Raw genomic sequence first — 14,857 nt, 5'->3', positions numbered from 1 at the left:
AAACTATTCCTGTAATGGCTGATGGGTTTATAAATAAACTACCATTCATATCATACCATATCCATTTAGGGTTTGTAATTTATAATCTTTTTGAAAGAAGATGCTCACCAAGGTTGCATTTATTTGATCAAAAGATTTTGTACAAACAGTAATAAAGTAAATTATATATATATATATATATATATATATATATATATTTTAGTTTATTTTTCAGCAGCAATTACTCCAATCTTCAGTGTAACAACATCATTCTATTATGCTAACTTGATGCATAAGAAACATTTCTTATTATTATCAATGTTAAAAACAGCCGTCCTGTGTTGTGGTAAGCGTGGTGTTGTTGTTTTTTTTTCAGGATTCCTTACACATGGTAGTTCATTTTAAGTGTCATTTACCTGCCTCATCCTGAAAACCTCTGGCTCCTTCTTTAGCTTCCAGGGGTATTTGTGGCTCAGCGGCTTCGTCTTCTGTAGTCTCAGAGTCTAACACAAAGAAATAAGACATTAAGTAAAAAAAAAACACCTGTAATGATAGCAGATATCAAACTAAGAAAATAAAACCATACTATGACTTTGAGTAAACAGTTTTTACTTTCTTGAGGAAAAGTGTATCACAAAGCAGGATTTGGGTTGCCACATAGTGATAGGTAAAATGAATAAATAGAAATGGTGTTTGAAATGGGAGCTTGATGGGGAAAGAGAGGATGAACCACTGCAGTGAGCCCATAGATGAAAACAAACATTACCATAACTTTGCTTCCGACAGGAGCGGAAAACTTCGCTTCCATAGTGGCAGAGGAGAGAAGCAGACAAGACATCACCGTTACTATAGAGACGAATCCCATCCCAGAAAATAGATAACACAGCAACAAAACTGCTGAATGGAAACATTTTCACAGTTTACTGGTCTTGGTTGACTAGTCATTGGTACACAACATCACTGCCATCTGCTTTTGCTTTGTTTAGACGAATATTTCTTGAAATTCCATTGGGCAATAATTCAATGATTCATGTATAATATATTGGTAAATTTGAATGAAATTATCATCCTTTTTAAATGAGATCGAAGCTAATTTAGTTACCCAGATGGTACCATAAATAATCTACTGTGTATTTCTAACTATTAATGATTATCAGAAACAACATTTTAATCCATGAGGTTCGTATATAATAAAAAGGAACTAATATGAATTCCTGTGAATGAAAATCTTCAATGGAAAATGTAATAGAGTAATCCACATTAATTCTGCCTGTCAAATTAATTTAGGCATAGTTTCAATTTAAAGAGCTTTTATAGGGATCCACATCTAAAATCTCATCATATCAGTGCAAAAGTGTCAGTATATAAGTGCAATAGTTCGTATAAATTGCTTCAGTGCTAAGCACTGCTAAGCTTTTTGCATTATTGATGCTGAGATTATTGTGCCTTTGTACATAAAGTGAACTGATTCATTGTTTGGCTCCTCTTTATCGGAGCGAGCAGACAGACAATTCCAGAAAATCTGTCTAGCATGACTTCTCAAACCCAAGCACACAGACACAACACTGACTGACATCTTCAATAATAAAGGAAATAATAATCAAAACCACAATGGTTTATTAAAAAAAAAAAAAAAATCACAATAGCAACACAATTCAACAACACTAACAATTCATAAAAAAGATGCACAGTCAGCACTTAAAACTGAGGATGCATTGCATAGATGCTGTATTAAGGAGATATATTTCAGAGTATGCAGATTAATATAACAGGCTAAATTATTTTATAATTATCAGACATGAATATGAATGATATCCCCATTAGCAGTCATTTATAATAAACGCTTCTCAGAGGTAATGGGATCAGTGCAGCAGCGGAGGTACTTTATACACAATTTAGGGCATACAATTTAGATCATATTTGTCTGAACTGAACACTTCCTCTGATGTAGGCCCTCTAGGTGTCTCTGATGAGGTTATGGAGGGCCTTGATTCAGAGATTGATAACATGAACATACTCAGAGGGATATTAGATGACATTTTGGGCTTGCCTCGGAATATCAAGGTGATGGAAATCCTAAATCTTAATGAGCATCTCCAGATGCTACAGAGGCTTAGACTTTGTTTTGACACACATTTGTGTGATACTTCAAAATTCGAAACACATTTTGGAAGTTGGCAAGTTGCGTATGGCACAGCTGAATATAATTATAGACAAGCACAGTTTTCTGTCTTGTGTTGGCTGTTTACATATTTCATTCTGAATCAAGAAGTCTGAACGAGATATCAAGGAGCCAACTAAATACAGAAAACCAAACATAAACAACTTTAACTTAGCAAAAGTTATTTTGAATTGAGGTAACAAACATAATGGAAAAATGCAATTCATATTTTAAGTTTCCAAAGTCGTGTTCAGTTCACTTTATGTTACTGGGGGGAGGAAAGATTGAAAAGCTTGTATGTTTTTGATATGCCATCCATAAAAAAAATATATATTTAATAAATGAACTTTTGTGGGCCAGGGTGTAACACTACTTAATTTCCCAGAATGCATTACCTATGTTGAAATCAGTGTTATTATTCCGAATTAAAACTCAAATTAAAAAATGCCAAAAAAGTACTACAAACTACTAAAATTAAATATAAGTAAAGCTAAATAGAAATTAAACTGAATTCACTTGAAAACTGAAGATATAAAAATAAAAGTTGATTTAAAATATTAATAAATATTCTGAAATGATATAAATAATACTAAACACTGGATGAAATTCTTCAAATTCAGTAAAGTCCTCTTTGTGTCATTACAATTCAATTTCCAGTTTAACTTTCTGTAATCGCCAGTTCGATTCAAACTCAATCTCATGACTTCAGTTCTGCAATTTCCCATTTTTCCCATGACTGCTAGCAGATGGATATTGAAAGATTAGCATCATTCGCTTTCAAATTGTAAAGGGAAAAATCAAAGCATCCTCGATTTTAAACAAAGACTAGACATTCGATGACTGACAGACTGAAGAGTTATCGTAAAATCTCTCTTGTAATAACCTGTTATCTATAAAGCCAAACACACCATGAGTGAACCGCCCAAAAGTTCGGTTAGAATGTCCGGTTTTCTGGAAAGAGAAAGAGAGAAGAGGTATGTTATTAGTTGCAGAGAATGCTACAAAATGTATGATTATGACTTCAAATGAGTAAGACAAGCATTTCAAACAGTAGATCAGCAGATCTCCCCAAAGCAGATTAACAAGAGCACTTTGAAATGAGAAGAGAGATGTAGCAATGGCTACCGCTTGTGCCACTTGTCTGTCTTCAAAACTAAAAAAAAAAACATGTCCATCTCTGCTCTGCTAACCTAGATTTTAAATCTTATTTTAAAAATTAGGGCATTTGTTGACTGAGAGGCTAAAAAAATTGAGCTAGCTTCTTTTGCCAATCCCTGCGTTGGTGTACCCGCATGTCACAATGCATCTGCTAAATGACAAGTATGAAAGCTTCCAGTACAGCTTAAATGGACTACAGAATGGTTGATCTTATTCTGTTACAAGATGTTATTCCTGGTTTTCAAGCAACATACTGTAAGGCATGTAATTCCTTTGTCCATTTCTAAACAAATTCATCTTGTTCAGTGGGAAATGCGATTCTCGGCTTCCCAGTATAGCTTCCTTTCCACCTGTGTGCAATTTTCACAATGGATGAATGTAAACCGAAGCAACAGCGAGGATGCATATAGCAGCGGCTGTCAGTCACTCCCAATCCATTAGTTACAGGGAGAAATGAAATCCTAATGGCTGAGGCACCAGTAATTTCAAACCCTTCTTCTGTGAATCTGCTCCCTAACAGCATTAGCTAAGGATGGTGGCCATCCGTTTCAGAGACTTGTGCCTGGAGGTTTGCAGGGCTGGTGAAGGGGAAAGGCAAATAAAAGTGGATGAACTTTTAGAGGAATTACAAGTCAGCCATTTAAATTAATTTGCTTAAGCGTGGCTCTTTCTGCTTGTTGCATAGAAAATATTTACAGGGCATTAAAACATCTGAATAATTCATAGGCAAAAGAGGATTCATGTGCATGTGATGCTGGTAAATTTGTCATTAGCCTCCATGTTTGGCATCTTAATGGACAAAAAGACTAGTTCCACTTCACCACACAAGTGCCATGCATTATGCAAAAGATATGATTTCTTCTATTGCCTTATTTAGTCAAAACCAACAACACAGTCACCACAAATGCATAATATGATCAGTCAACACATAAAGAAACTGAAACTGTGTTAAAGAAAGTGTACATTTCCCACTATATGTAACAGTAGTATATGCCTTACACAAGTAATAATTTGAACAAAAACTAAATTGAAAAAAAAAAAAAAAATTCACTCCCATTTAATTTCCACTAGACAAATATTGTGCATCCAAACACTTTGAAAACTAACAATTCACCATTAAACCATTTATGCTAAACTGTTATCCCTATATGATCAATAATAATAGGGATGCTTGCTTTTTCAAACACCATTAATCACAACAAAATCAATGCATCCACATAACAATCGATTCCCCAATCTTTAAATGGTAAATGAACCAAGAGCAGACTTGGGAGGATGATATTATGTTTGAGCTTTGGTTCCTCATCCCATGATAAATCTGAAAGCTGCTAGTACCAGAGGGCCCTTCAAGCTTCAATTACATTTTCCAAACTGACACTTATCCAAAATGACCTGCCAAATGCACACTCGCTCCTTTGATTGAGAGCAGGCCACCGAGGGAGGATCTTCAGCCAACCATCTGTGCTGCGAAGAGCTGAGCGACGCTCTTCTTACTGGGTCAATCAGAAGTAAACAAGGACACAAGCTCTCGTCTTTTGACATTCAATGTCTACGTTGTATGACAACATCAAGAACGGCTACAAAAAAAAAGACACAGGGCTCCACAACTAATTATTTTTTATGATAGTCTAATCCGAGTCCTCTTTGTCCATAGGTATATGGTAGCAAAGATAAAATGAAACTGAATATCTATATCTCTAACAAGTTTATAATATACATAGTTGGTAAACATAATATTTCTAATTAGCATGATTATATTTTTTGAGCTAAATTTGTGATCCTAATGATCCTGGTTTCTAAGATACATTCACTGTAAAAAATTCCTGTAAATTTACATGGAAATTTAACAGCAAATTGCTGTTTCCATGTAATAACAGCATTTTGCTTTTTTACAATGCATTATGGGAAGACTTGTTCACTTCGGGTTGCGTGGTCGATCAACAACAATTTGACACTGTTATTTAACAGTATTATACCCTATTTTCATCCAATGAGCACAAGGCGCGGCATTTTGGAATATCAGATTGAGGTAGGTTTGCAACGATTTATTATTTTATTATCTTTAAATGACCTATTACTTTAAAATATAACATCTTAAACATCTAATGAAGCTTCTGTGAATTAAATCAGATGCCTCAATTAAATTATGTGTTTTAACTAACGTTATAGGCAAATAATAGGTCGACCGATCCCAGACTGCCGTCATACAGCCATCTTTATCACACACACACACAGGTAAGAATCCCTAATTTTCATCCAACCTGCATATTTTACCAAACTTTATCCAAGTAATAGATGAATGGGAATGAACGAAATCAATCTTTTTTTCTTTTGTGGTAAGTTATGTTATGTGCACATTTCAGTCCATGAGATAGAGACATAGACAATAATTTATCTGCCGGTATAACTTAATTTGCCGCTCCACGCTTAATTTAATCGCCCTGTTAAGTAGCCTAGCCTACTTATAAAATAACAATATAAAGATCCAGTGCATTCGGTTAGTGAACGGGTAAGATTTGCAGGCACACTCATAACGTGTGTGTAGGCTAAGTTAGTCAAGCATGCACGCGAATAATGAAGTTTGAGTTTATTTATTTTTGTCAGTAAATGGTAGTGAGGAACATTTTAAATTCTTGTAATTACTAGGTCAACAAACCACTGCTGGCTTGATCGCAGAAATAATAGTAGCATAACAGCGTCTTGGACTGCATCTCTTTCAGACATTTTAACGAAAACCGATGGCTTCGGTAGTTATTAACTAGAGAATTCAGTATTTTTTTTTTTCTTGTATCGTAATGTTAACGTGCGCATTCAGTCCATGAGAGACATCTAAAAACATAGACAAATTCTCTGCCACTCCGCGCTTATTTTAATCGCCCTGTTATCAAGCAGCCTAACTTAGACTACTTATAAAATAGCAATATCCAGTGAATCCGGTTAGTGAACGGGTAAGATTTGCACGCACACTCATAACGCGTGTGTAGGCTACTGTCAAGCATGCAAGTGACTTATGAAGTTTGAGTTTTGAATTACGAGTGTATATGAAACGGGCTTTTTTTGTCAGTAAATGGTAAGTGAGGTATGAACAACATTTAAAATTCTTGTCTAATTAGCTACTGTAAAGGTGCCTTTTCAAACCGCTGCTGGCTTTATTGCAGCTACTAATAGCAGCATAACAGCGTCTTGCACTGCATCTGTTTCAGCCATTTTATACAAATAGCCTTTTACCTCTGTAGAATATTATCAACGTCATCAGCAAGTATCACATTAAGATTAGTCAGTTGTCTTAAATTGTTATCTTTGACAATAGATGTCTGCCACTCCTGCTGACCTCGAAAAGACGGGGAACCTGCCTGTGAGTCCTCGTTTGATCCTGCTTGGTAAGTATATCATATTAGACATGTCTGCAATTTATTTGACTAAAACAAGGCTCACACAAGTTTTACTATTATGAAGGATTCACATTTAAGTGCTTAATTCTAGAGTTTACTGTCTTTGAATCATGTTTTATTACACTGTGCTGGTTTGAATTAGAGGACATTTTTATTAATCAAAGACAAGTTTGAGTCTTTACAACAAAATCACTAAACTTTATTGTATTGAAAACTTTTTTCCCTCTCGGAGGCTGGCTTAGCATTAAAGGAGAACTCCGGTGCAAGATGAACCTCGGGTGTAATAACACATTGGTACCGAGTCGACCGTTCTCTGGGATTTGTTTTCATTAAAATCGAATGTAAAGAGTTTTTTCTCTTCTACAACAGTTTAGCTTATAACGCAGTATATGGGGGCATATCCTAAGTAAAAAGAAATCGCTAGTTAATACCACTAACAAGGCTCAAAATAGCCCCTACACTAACACGGTAGCATAATGAGGGTCCCTACATACAAACCGAAGTATTGAGAACTTTTATGTTATTATTATGCTACCGTGTTAGTGTGGGGCTATTTTGAGCCTTTTTAGTGGTATTAACTAGCTATTTCTTTTTACTTAGGATATGCCCTCATATATAGCGTTATAAGCTAATCAGTTTTTAGAGATAAAACTCTTTACATTCGATTTTAATGAAAACCCAGAGAACATTCGACTTGGTACCAATGTGTTACTACACCTGAGGTTCATCTTGCACCGGAGTTCTCCTTTAAGATAAAAACAGACTAAAACAACCTTTCCTTTTCCTTTTTTTATTTATATAGAGATATTGTAGGTTTTGTTATCTTGTAAGACATGACATTGTGTGCATTTTTTCAGGTTATAAAATAATGTACTAATTTCTAACTACCTTTTCTACACCAAACTCTCCAGAGATCATAGAATAAACATTAATTTATCCATTCCTTTATGGTCCAGGTGATAATCCAGGCCAATGGATGAAACGATGGATGATCAGCCTCGAAGGCCGAATAATCTGCGAGGGTGTTCAGCCAACTTTTCTCTCTGGACTTGCTGCATTGTTCTCTTCGTATTACATTTTTAATTTGCAGTACCAAGAGGAAGCAGCATAAGCATAAGGTAACAAGTTTGGACTTATTTTATTTATTTCTAATTAATATGTTAGTATTAGTATGGTGACAATGGAATCCTCAAGCCATCCTAGATGTACATTACTTTCTTCTTTGAGCCGAACACAGTCGGAGTTATAAAGAGAAAATAATATACTGGCTTCCCAGCTTTGCAATGGCATTGAATAGATCCCGAGTTTTTGAAGCTCCAAAAACCGCATCTATCCATCATAAAATCCATACGAATCCAGGTGGTTAATGAAGTGAAGCGATGAAGAAAAATATACATGTTTATAACTTTTATCAACTATAATCACTGGCTTCCAGAAACAGCCGTACGCGAGTTCCAGATAGAGTCGAGTTCCGGCAGAAGAATGACCTCTGACCCGACATATGAAATCTTATATCAAAGTCCTTTTCTTTCAAAACGTCTTAAGCCCTATTCGGACGAGACTAGTTTCACAGGGGGACGTTAGAGAAATTTATGTTTCACAGATGTACTTTGAGATTTTAATCCTGTCCGAATCTGCCATGTCTGTCTTTTTCTCACACGACCTCACACGATTCCAGAGCAAATGACCTACTGTTTTTCGTCAAACTCGGCGGTCCTCAAATAAATCTAATCCCGTCCGAATGCGAATGTCTGTGATTGCCAAAAATGTTTTTTTCCAAAACGCTTTTTCTTCTGTGTTTTAGTCAACGTGAACTACCGTAAAATCTCTCGCTATCGCGCCGGTATTTAAGTTTCTGCTTTTTGGGCACCGATAATGGATGTAGATGTGACGCATTCGTCAATTCAAACCTAAGCTTTCGCTACGTCTTCGCCATACGTCCTACGTCAGGTCAGAGGTCACCCTTCCGCCAGAACTCAACTCAATCATGAACACTCATACGGTCATGCCAGATGCCAGTGATTATATTTTATTTATAAAATACAGATATCTTTCTTAAAAAAAGGCATGGCTTTCCTTATTAGACATTTACTAACCCCACTGGATACATATCGATTACTTTTATGCTTTATTGATGCGTTTATTGGAGTTTCAAAAACTTTACAAAGCTGGGAAGGATGTTATGCATTATGGCTGGAAGAAGAAAGCCATATACACTTAGGGTTTGAGGGTGAGTAAATTATGGGATAAATTGTTTGGGGTGAACTATTCCTTTTTAATCATTGTTGACTGAAGATATTATCCTCTCTTATTTTTCAGACGTTTTGTTGGAATTAATCCAGAAAAGGGGACCAGGGCTGCAAGGGGAAAGGTGATGTCCAAAAAATCTGGGAAAACCGTGCAGAAGAAGACCATAACAGTCAGTACCAAAGTATCAAATCTTTTAAAAAGACTTATGGACTTTGAGTGGCACTTCATTTAAAATGTAGCTGACACTCCACACTCATGCAGTTTGTTTTCAGAAACATGGTCGTCTGGTATTATATTTTGTTTATACAGAGTTGTTTAGATATTAAAAAGGGCTGGTGTTTTTTAAAGCCTGATTTAAGAGTTTTTTTATTATTATTTATTTTAAATAATTACTTTGTTTTAGTGCAACTGTTTTTGGGCTAATGTTTGCTAAAGCCTCATTTGACACTAGATTTGTATTTTATATAGAGGTAAGTCAATTCTTTATATTTTGTATTTGTTTGCTTTTTCTTAAGCCATTTTTGCATTTTGATGGGTGCTTATTTGTATGCACTGAATATTACTTGACTAGTATTTTTTTTATTTGCCTGTTTTAGTTTACAATAATTGAGCAGAATTTATCTGGTGTTGTATCAGAATAATAAAAAAAATCCTAACTTGGCTTTATTCTTTTTTTGTAATCCATGACAAAAATAATGTGCAGGGTTATAATAGCATTTAGAATTGAAATTATTGGGGTGTCATTGTAAAAAATAATACTGTAAAAAAACAGTTAACTACTGGCAGCTGTGGTTGCCATTATCATACTGTAAAAATACGGTGTGTTACTGTTTTTGAAATTAACAGCTAAATACTGTTTTGACAACTACAGCATATAGCTGTTAAATACCAGGCTGTAAAATTACAGTTTTATACTGTAGTTGTCAAAACGGTATTTAGCTGTTAATTTCAAAAACAGTAACACACCGTATTTTAACAGTATGATAATGGCAACCACAGCTGCCAGTATTTTACTGTTTTTTTACAGGATTATTTTTTACAGTGTTGTTTTGGCCAAAATTGCATGCATACTTCATTATGAAGGGAATTGCAATGCCTTAACATTCCAAATGCATTACAAGATCAATTAAAACAATAATCCAAGATGTTGGCATTCTGGGCAAATCAGAAGAAATGTCAAAAATAACATTTACATTTAATTCCTTTAAATTCCTTTAATTAGTGTTCCTGTAGCTCAATTGGTAGAGCACTGCCCAATAAAGCACAATGTTGGGGGTTCGATTCCCCGGGAACACACGATATGTAAAAATTGATAGCCTGAATGCACTGTAAATCGCTTTGGATAAAAGCATCTGCTAAATGCATAAATTTAATTTAATTTTGAACAGAACAATTTTGACCACAACAGTTAAATCTATCACAAAATGCATTAAAATAAGCTCAATTTAATAATAAAAATATTGATGAAAAATTCTAATTATGTCAAAAATTGTATTCAATACTGAATAATATTCATAATAAAATACTTAAATCCATTAAAACTTAACATTTTACCTAATATTTGTGTGTATCATTAGCTTAGCAATATGCTAATGCCAAACTCTTTTTAAAGTAGAAATTATCTCAATTGTTTCAGAAAAGGGCTATAAAATGTTTTAAAAATATGATGCAGTCATTAGTTGGCACCAAAACAACATCACCCGAATGAAACAAAGCTGCGTTTGTTGTCTTTTTCTAGCCACTCTAAATCTTCAGACCTTGGAGAGCTCCAATTATTTTTCTTGTCAGCCCACACCACAGGCTTTCATACTGGATGAATCAAGCAACTCAAGGTAACGGCTCTGGACGTTTAGATGCATCATTTTTACCTTCTTGATCACCAGGTAATTTATATGTTGACAGGTTAGGCTCAGACTGAAGTCTGATGAATGCTGCCAGGCACTATTTAATCTGGGTTATGGTATCTGCCTTCTGCTCTAACTCCACTCTTTCAGCCCTGAGAGTGTGGGCTATTTCAATCTCACCCGATCTAACTTTTCATTACTCCTGCCAATGCAGCATGTGAATCACTTCACACCTTAAGGAACACATCTCTCTCAGCTACCCATTGCATTCCCTAATGCTTTTGAGTCAGCAGGGCAGGTTTAGAAAAAACAGTCGGAGCTCACGTAATTCACGGGCCCCTCTACACTGGTATATGGCCACTATATTGATATTACTCAAACATCATGCTGGCCAAAGGTTCGTTCTAAATGCTTAATGTTAATCTGAGGTTTCAAATTGATGGTAAATTGGTTGCAGTTCACAAGGTCAGAAAAATTTTACCATTAGTTTCTCCCGTCACAGAGGTCAGTTAATTCTCAGCACATAGAGACTCTTTCACCTAGATATCACACTATAGAGACTGTGTTTGTTCCCCGAACTAGAAAATACAAAAAACGTCCAAACCAAGTTAAGATTAACAATTTAATTGAGGTTCAACAAATAAAAAACAGAAGCAATATGGATAAACAAATGATAAAGCTTGGCTTATTGAATATCAGATCCCTTTCTACGAAAACACTTTTTGTAAATATGATCACTGATCATAATATAGATGTACTCTGTTTAACAGAAACCTGGCTAAAACCTGATGATTACATTATTTTAAATGAGTCCACCCCCCAAGATTACTGTTATAAACATGAGCCACGTCTAAAAGGCAAAGATGGAGGTGTTGCTTCAATTTATAACAACGTTTTCTGGATTTCTCAGAGGGCAGGCTACAAGTATAACTCGTTTGAAGTCATGGTACTTCATATAACATTATCCAAAGAAACAAATGTTAATGATAAATCCCCTGTTATGTTTGTACTGGCTACTGTATACAGGCCACCAGGGCACCATACAGACTTTATTAAAGAGTTTGGTGATTTTACATCCGAGTTAGTTCTGGCTGCAGATAAAGTTTTAATAGTTGGTGATTTTAATATCCATGTTGATAATGAAAACGATGCATTGGGATCAGCATTTATAGACATTCTGAACTCTATTGGTGTTAGACAACACGTTTCAGGACCTACTCATTGTCGAAATCATACTCTAGATTTAATACTGTCACATGGAATTGATGTTGATGGTGTTGAAATTATTCAGCCAAGTGATGATATCTCAGATCATTATTTAGTTCTTTGCAAAATTCATATAGCCAAAATTGTAAATTCTACTTCTTGTTACAAGTATGGAAGAACCATCACTTCTACCACAAAAGACTGCTTTTTAAGTTATCTTCCTGATGTAACCAAATTCCTGAGCATATCCAAAACCTCAGAACAACTTGATGATGTAACAGAAACTATGGACTCTCTCTTTTCTAGCACTTTAAATAAAGTTGCTCCTTTACGCTTAAGGAAGGTTAAGGAAAACAGTTTGACACCATGGTATAATGAGCATACTCGCACCCTAAAGAGAGCAGCCCGAAAAATGGAGCGCAGCTGGAGGAAAACAAAACTAGAGGTATTTCGTATTGCTTGGCGGGAAAGTAACATATCCTACAGAAAAGCATTAAAAACTGCTAGATCCGATTACTTTTCTTCTCTTTTAGAAGAAAACAAACATAACCCCAGGTATTTATTCAATACAGTGGCTAAATTAACGAAAAATAAAGCCTCAACAAGTGTTGACATTTCCCAACACCACAGCAGTAATGACTTTATGAACTACTTTACTTCTAAAATCGATACTATTAGAGATAAAATTGCAACCATTCAGCCGTCAGCTACAGTATCACATCAGACAGTGCACTATAGACCCCCTGAGGAACAGTTCCACTCATTCTCTACCATAGGAGAGGAAGAATTGTATAAACTTGTTAAATCATCTAAACCAACAACATGTATGTTAGACCCTATACCATCTAAGCTCCTGAAAGAGGTGCTTCCAGAAGTCATAGATCCTCTTCTGACTATTATTAATTCCTCATTGTCATTAGGATATGTCCCCAAAACCTTCAAACTGGCTGTTATTAAGCCTCTCATCAAAAAACCACAACTTGACCCCAAAGAACTAGTTAATTATAGACCAATCTCGAATCTCCCTTTTCTGTCCAAGATACTAGAAAAGGTGGTATCCACACAATTATATTCCTTCTTAGAGAAAAATGGTATATGTGAGGATTTCCAGTCAGGATTTAGACCGTATCATAGTACTGAGACTGCTTTCCTTAGAGTTACAAATGATCTGCTCTTATCATCTGATCGTGGGTGTATCTCTCTATTAGTTTTATTGGATCTTAGTGCTGCGTTTGACACAATTGACCACAACATTCTTTTGCATAGACTTGAATACTTTGTTGGCATCAGTGGAAGTGCATTAGCATGGTTTAAATCGTACTTATATGACCGCCATCAGTTCGTAGCAGTGAATGAAGATGTATCCTATCGATCACAAGTGCAGTATGGAGTATCTCAAGGCTCAGTACTAGGGCCGCTACTCTTCACGCTTTATATGTTACCCTTGGGAGATATCATCAGGAAACATGGTGTTAGCTTTCACTGTTATGCTGATGATACTCAGCTCTATATTTCTTCGCAGCCCGGTGAAACACAACATTTTGAAAAACTAATGGATTGCATAGTCGATATAAAAAACTGGATGACGAGAAATTTCTTACTGCTAAATTCTGAAAAAACAGAGGTGTTAATTATAGGACCTAAAACTCTGCTTGTAATAACCTAGAACACTGTCTAAGACTTGATGGTTGCTCTGTCAATTCTTCGTCATCAGTTAGGAACCTAGGTGTGCTATTTGATCGCAATCATTCCTTAGAAAGCCACGTTTCTAGCATTTGTAAAACTGCATTTTTCCATCTCAAAAATATATCTAGATTACGGCCTATGCTCTCAATGTCAAATGAAGAGTTTGGTTCCAAAACGCTATAAATCCAAAATTGTTAAATTGAGAAAAAAGGCATTTTCTTTCCCAAAAGACTGTTTGTATGAAAACTGTTATTTTCTGTTTCAAACTGTAATATATCATTATGAGTTTGTAATAACATAAAAAAATCAAATCCATATTTTGATTTTAAACATTTATTAAACAAAGACATTTTTTTTTCTCCAAAATGCAATATATCCATAACACGTTTTTCCCCAAAATGCTACAAATCCATTTCATCAACAAAAACTCACTTTCTGTATGAAATTGAGCAAAGACATAACAATAAATAACAAGGAAAGGCTGTCTATACATATGACAAACCCCAAAACTTGAACAACATCACTTATATTAAGCCATTAAACCAATTTTTAAAAGTACATTCATCTCGCTGCCTTTTTCAGATTGCATTCATTTCAGTCTTATATTAATGCTGTTAATAGCAACATTTCAAATTCATCCTGAACTCATATGTAACATTAGAGCAAAATTTTGTTTCTGAACCTTCGTGAGATGATCCTTGGAGAGCAAGTAGTAATCGTTCGTGACCTCCCTCTCCTTCTGTGCATCTTCAATTGCCACCTTGGGACGTCTTCGCTGTACCCGTTTTACTGTTATCAGGCGTAAAATTGCTTGGTCTTGTTCGGCCTTCGTGGTATGACAGTAGAGAGTGTCGAAGTTTTTTATAAGATCGTCAGCTGTCAGTTTGTCGGCATGACAAAAGTTTTTTGATTCACTGTGAGAACAAGCAATCGCCGGTATTTTGCCACCGCCTGAGTTTCTGACTCTCTTTCTGACTTCCCTTTCGTGGTTGTCTTTTGACGGCTTCCGCTTCTTTCCCACAGACGACACGACCACTGGCTCCTCAATACCATCAAAGTTATTCATTTTATTACCTATATAAAAACTTAAAAGTCTGAGGCGAGTGTTTACCGGCGTCTACTGACAGGGTGCCGCCATGACAGTTTGCGTCATGGAATGGTGCGCGGTGATTGGTCGAAGG

At 35.5% G+C, this 14,857-nt stretch overlaps 1 protein-coding gene across 6 annotated transcripts in view; it reads right to left on the bottom strand.

The window, feature by feature from the left end:
* LOC132095455 (striated muscle preferentially expressed protein kinase-like) overlaps positions 1-14,857 on the bottom strand; it is a 58,827-nt gene that overhangs the window by 4,555 nt on the left and 39,415 nt on the right. For 2 of the 6 annotated variants that reach the window (XR_009422448.1, XR_009422450.1), the window contains 3 exons: positions 3,024-3,091; positions 746-775; positions 396-482 (listed from right to left, as the gene is read on the bottom strand). Coding sequence is in view for 1 of the 6 variants with exons in the window: in XM_059500458.1 (XP_059356441.1) it covers positions 396-482 (87 nt within the window). In the remaining 5 variants the exon portion in view is untranslated. Of the gene's footprint in view, positions 1-395; positions 483-745; positions 781-1,573; positions 3,092-14,857 lie in introns of those variants that run through there. The other 4 variants (XR_009422451.1, XM_059500458.1, XR_009422449.1 and 1 more) reach the window with 3 other exon arrangements.

This window comes from Carassius carassius, chromosome 19 (assembly GCF_963082965.1).
Source record: "Carassius carassius chromosome 19, fCarCar2.1, whole genome shotgun sequence".
Taxonomy (NCBI): domain Eukaryota; kingdom Metazoa; phylum Chordata; class Actinopteri; order Cypriniformes; family Cyprinidae; genus Carassius; species Carassius carassius.
This window is presented reverse-complemented; position numbering and strand designations above follow the sequence as displayed.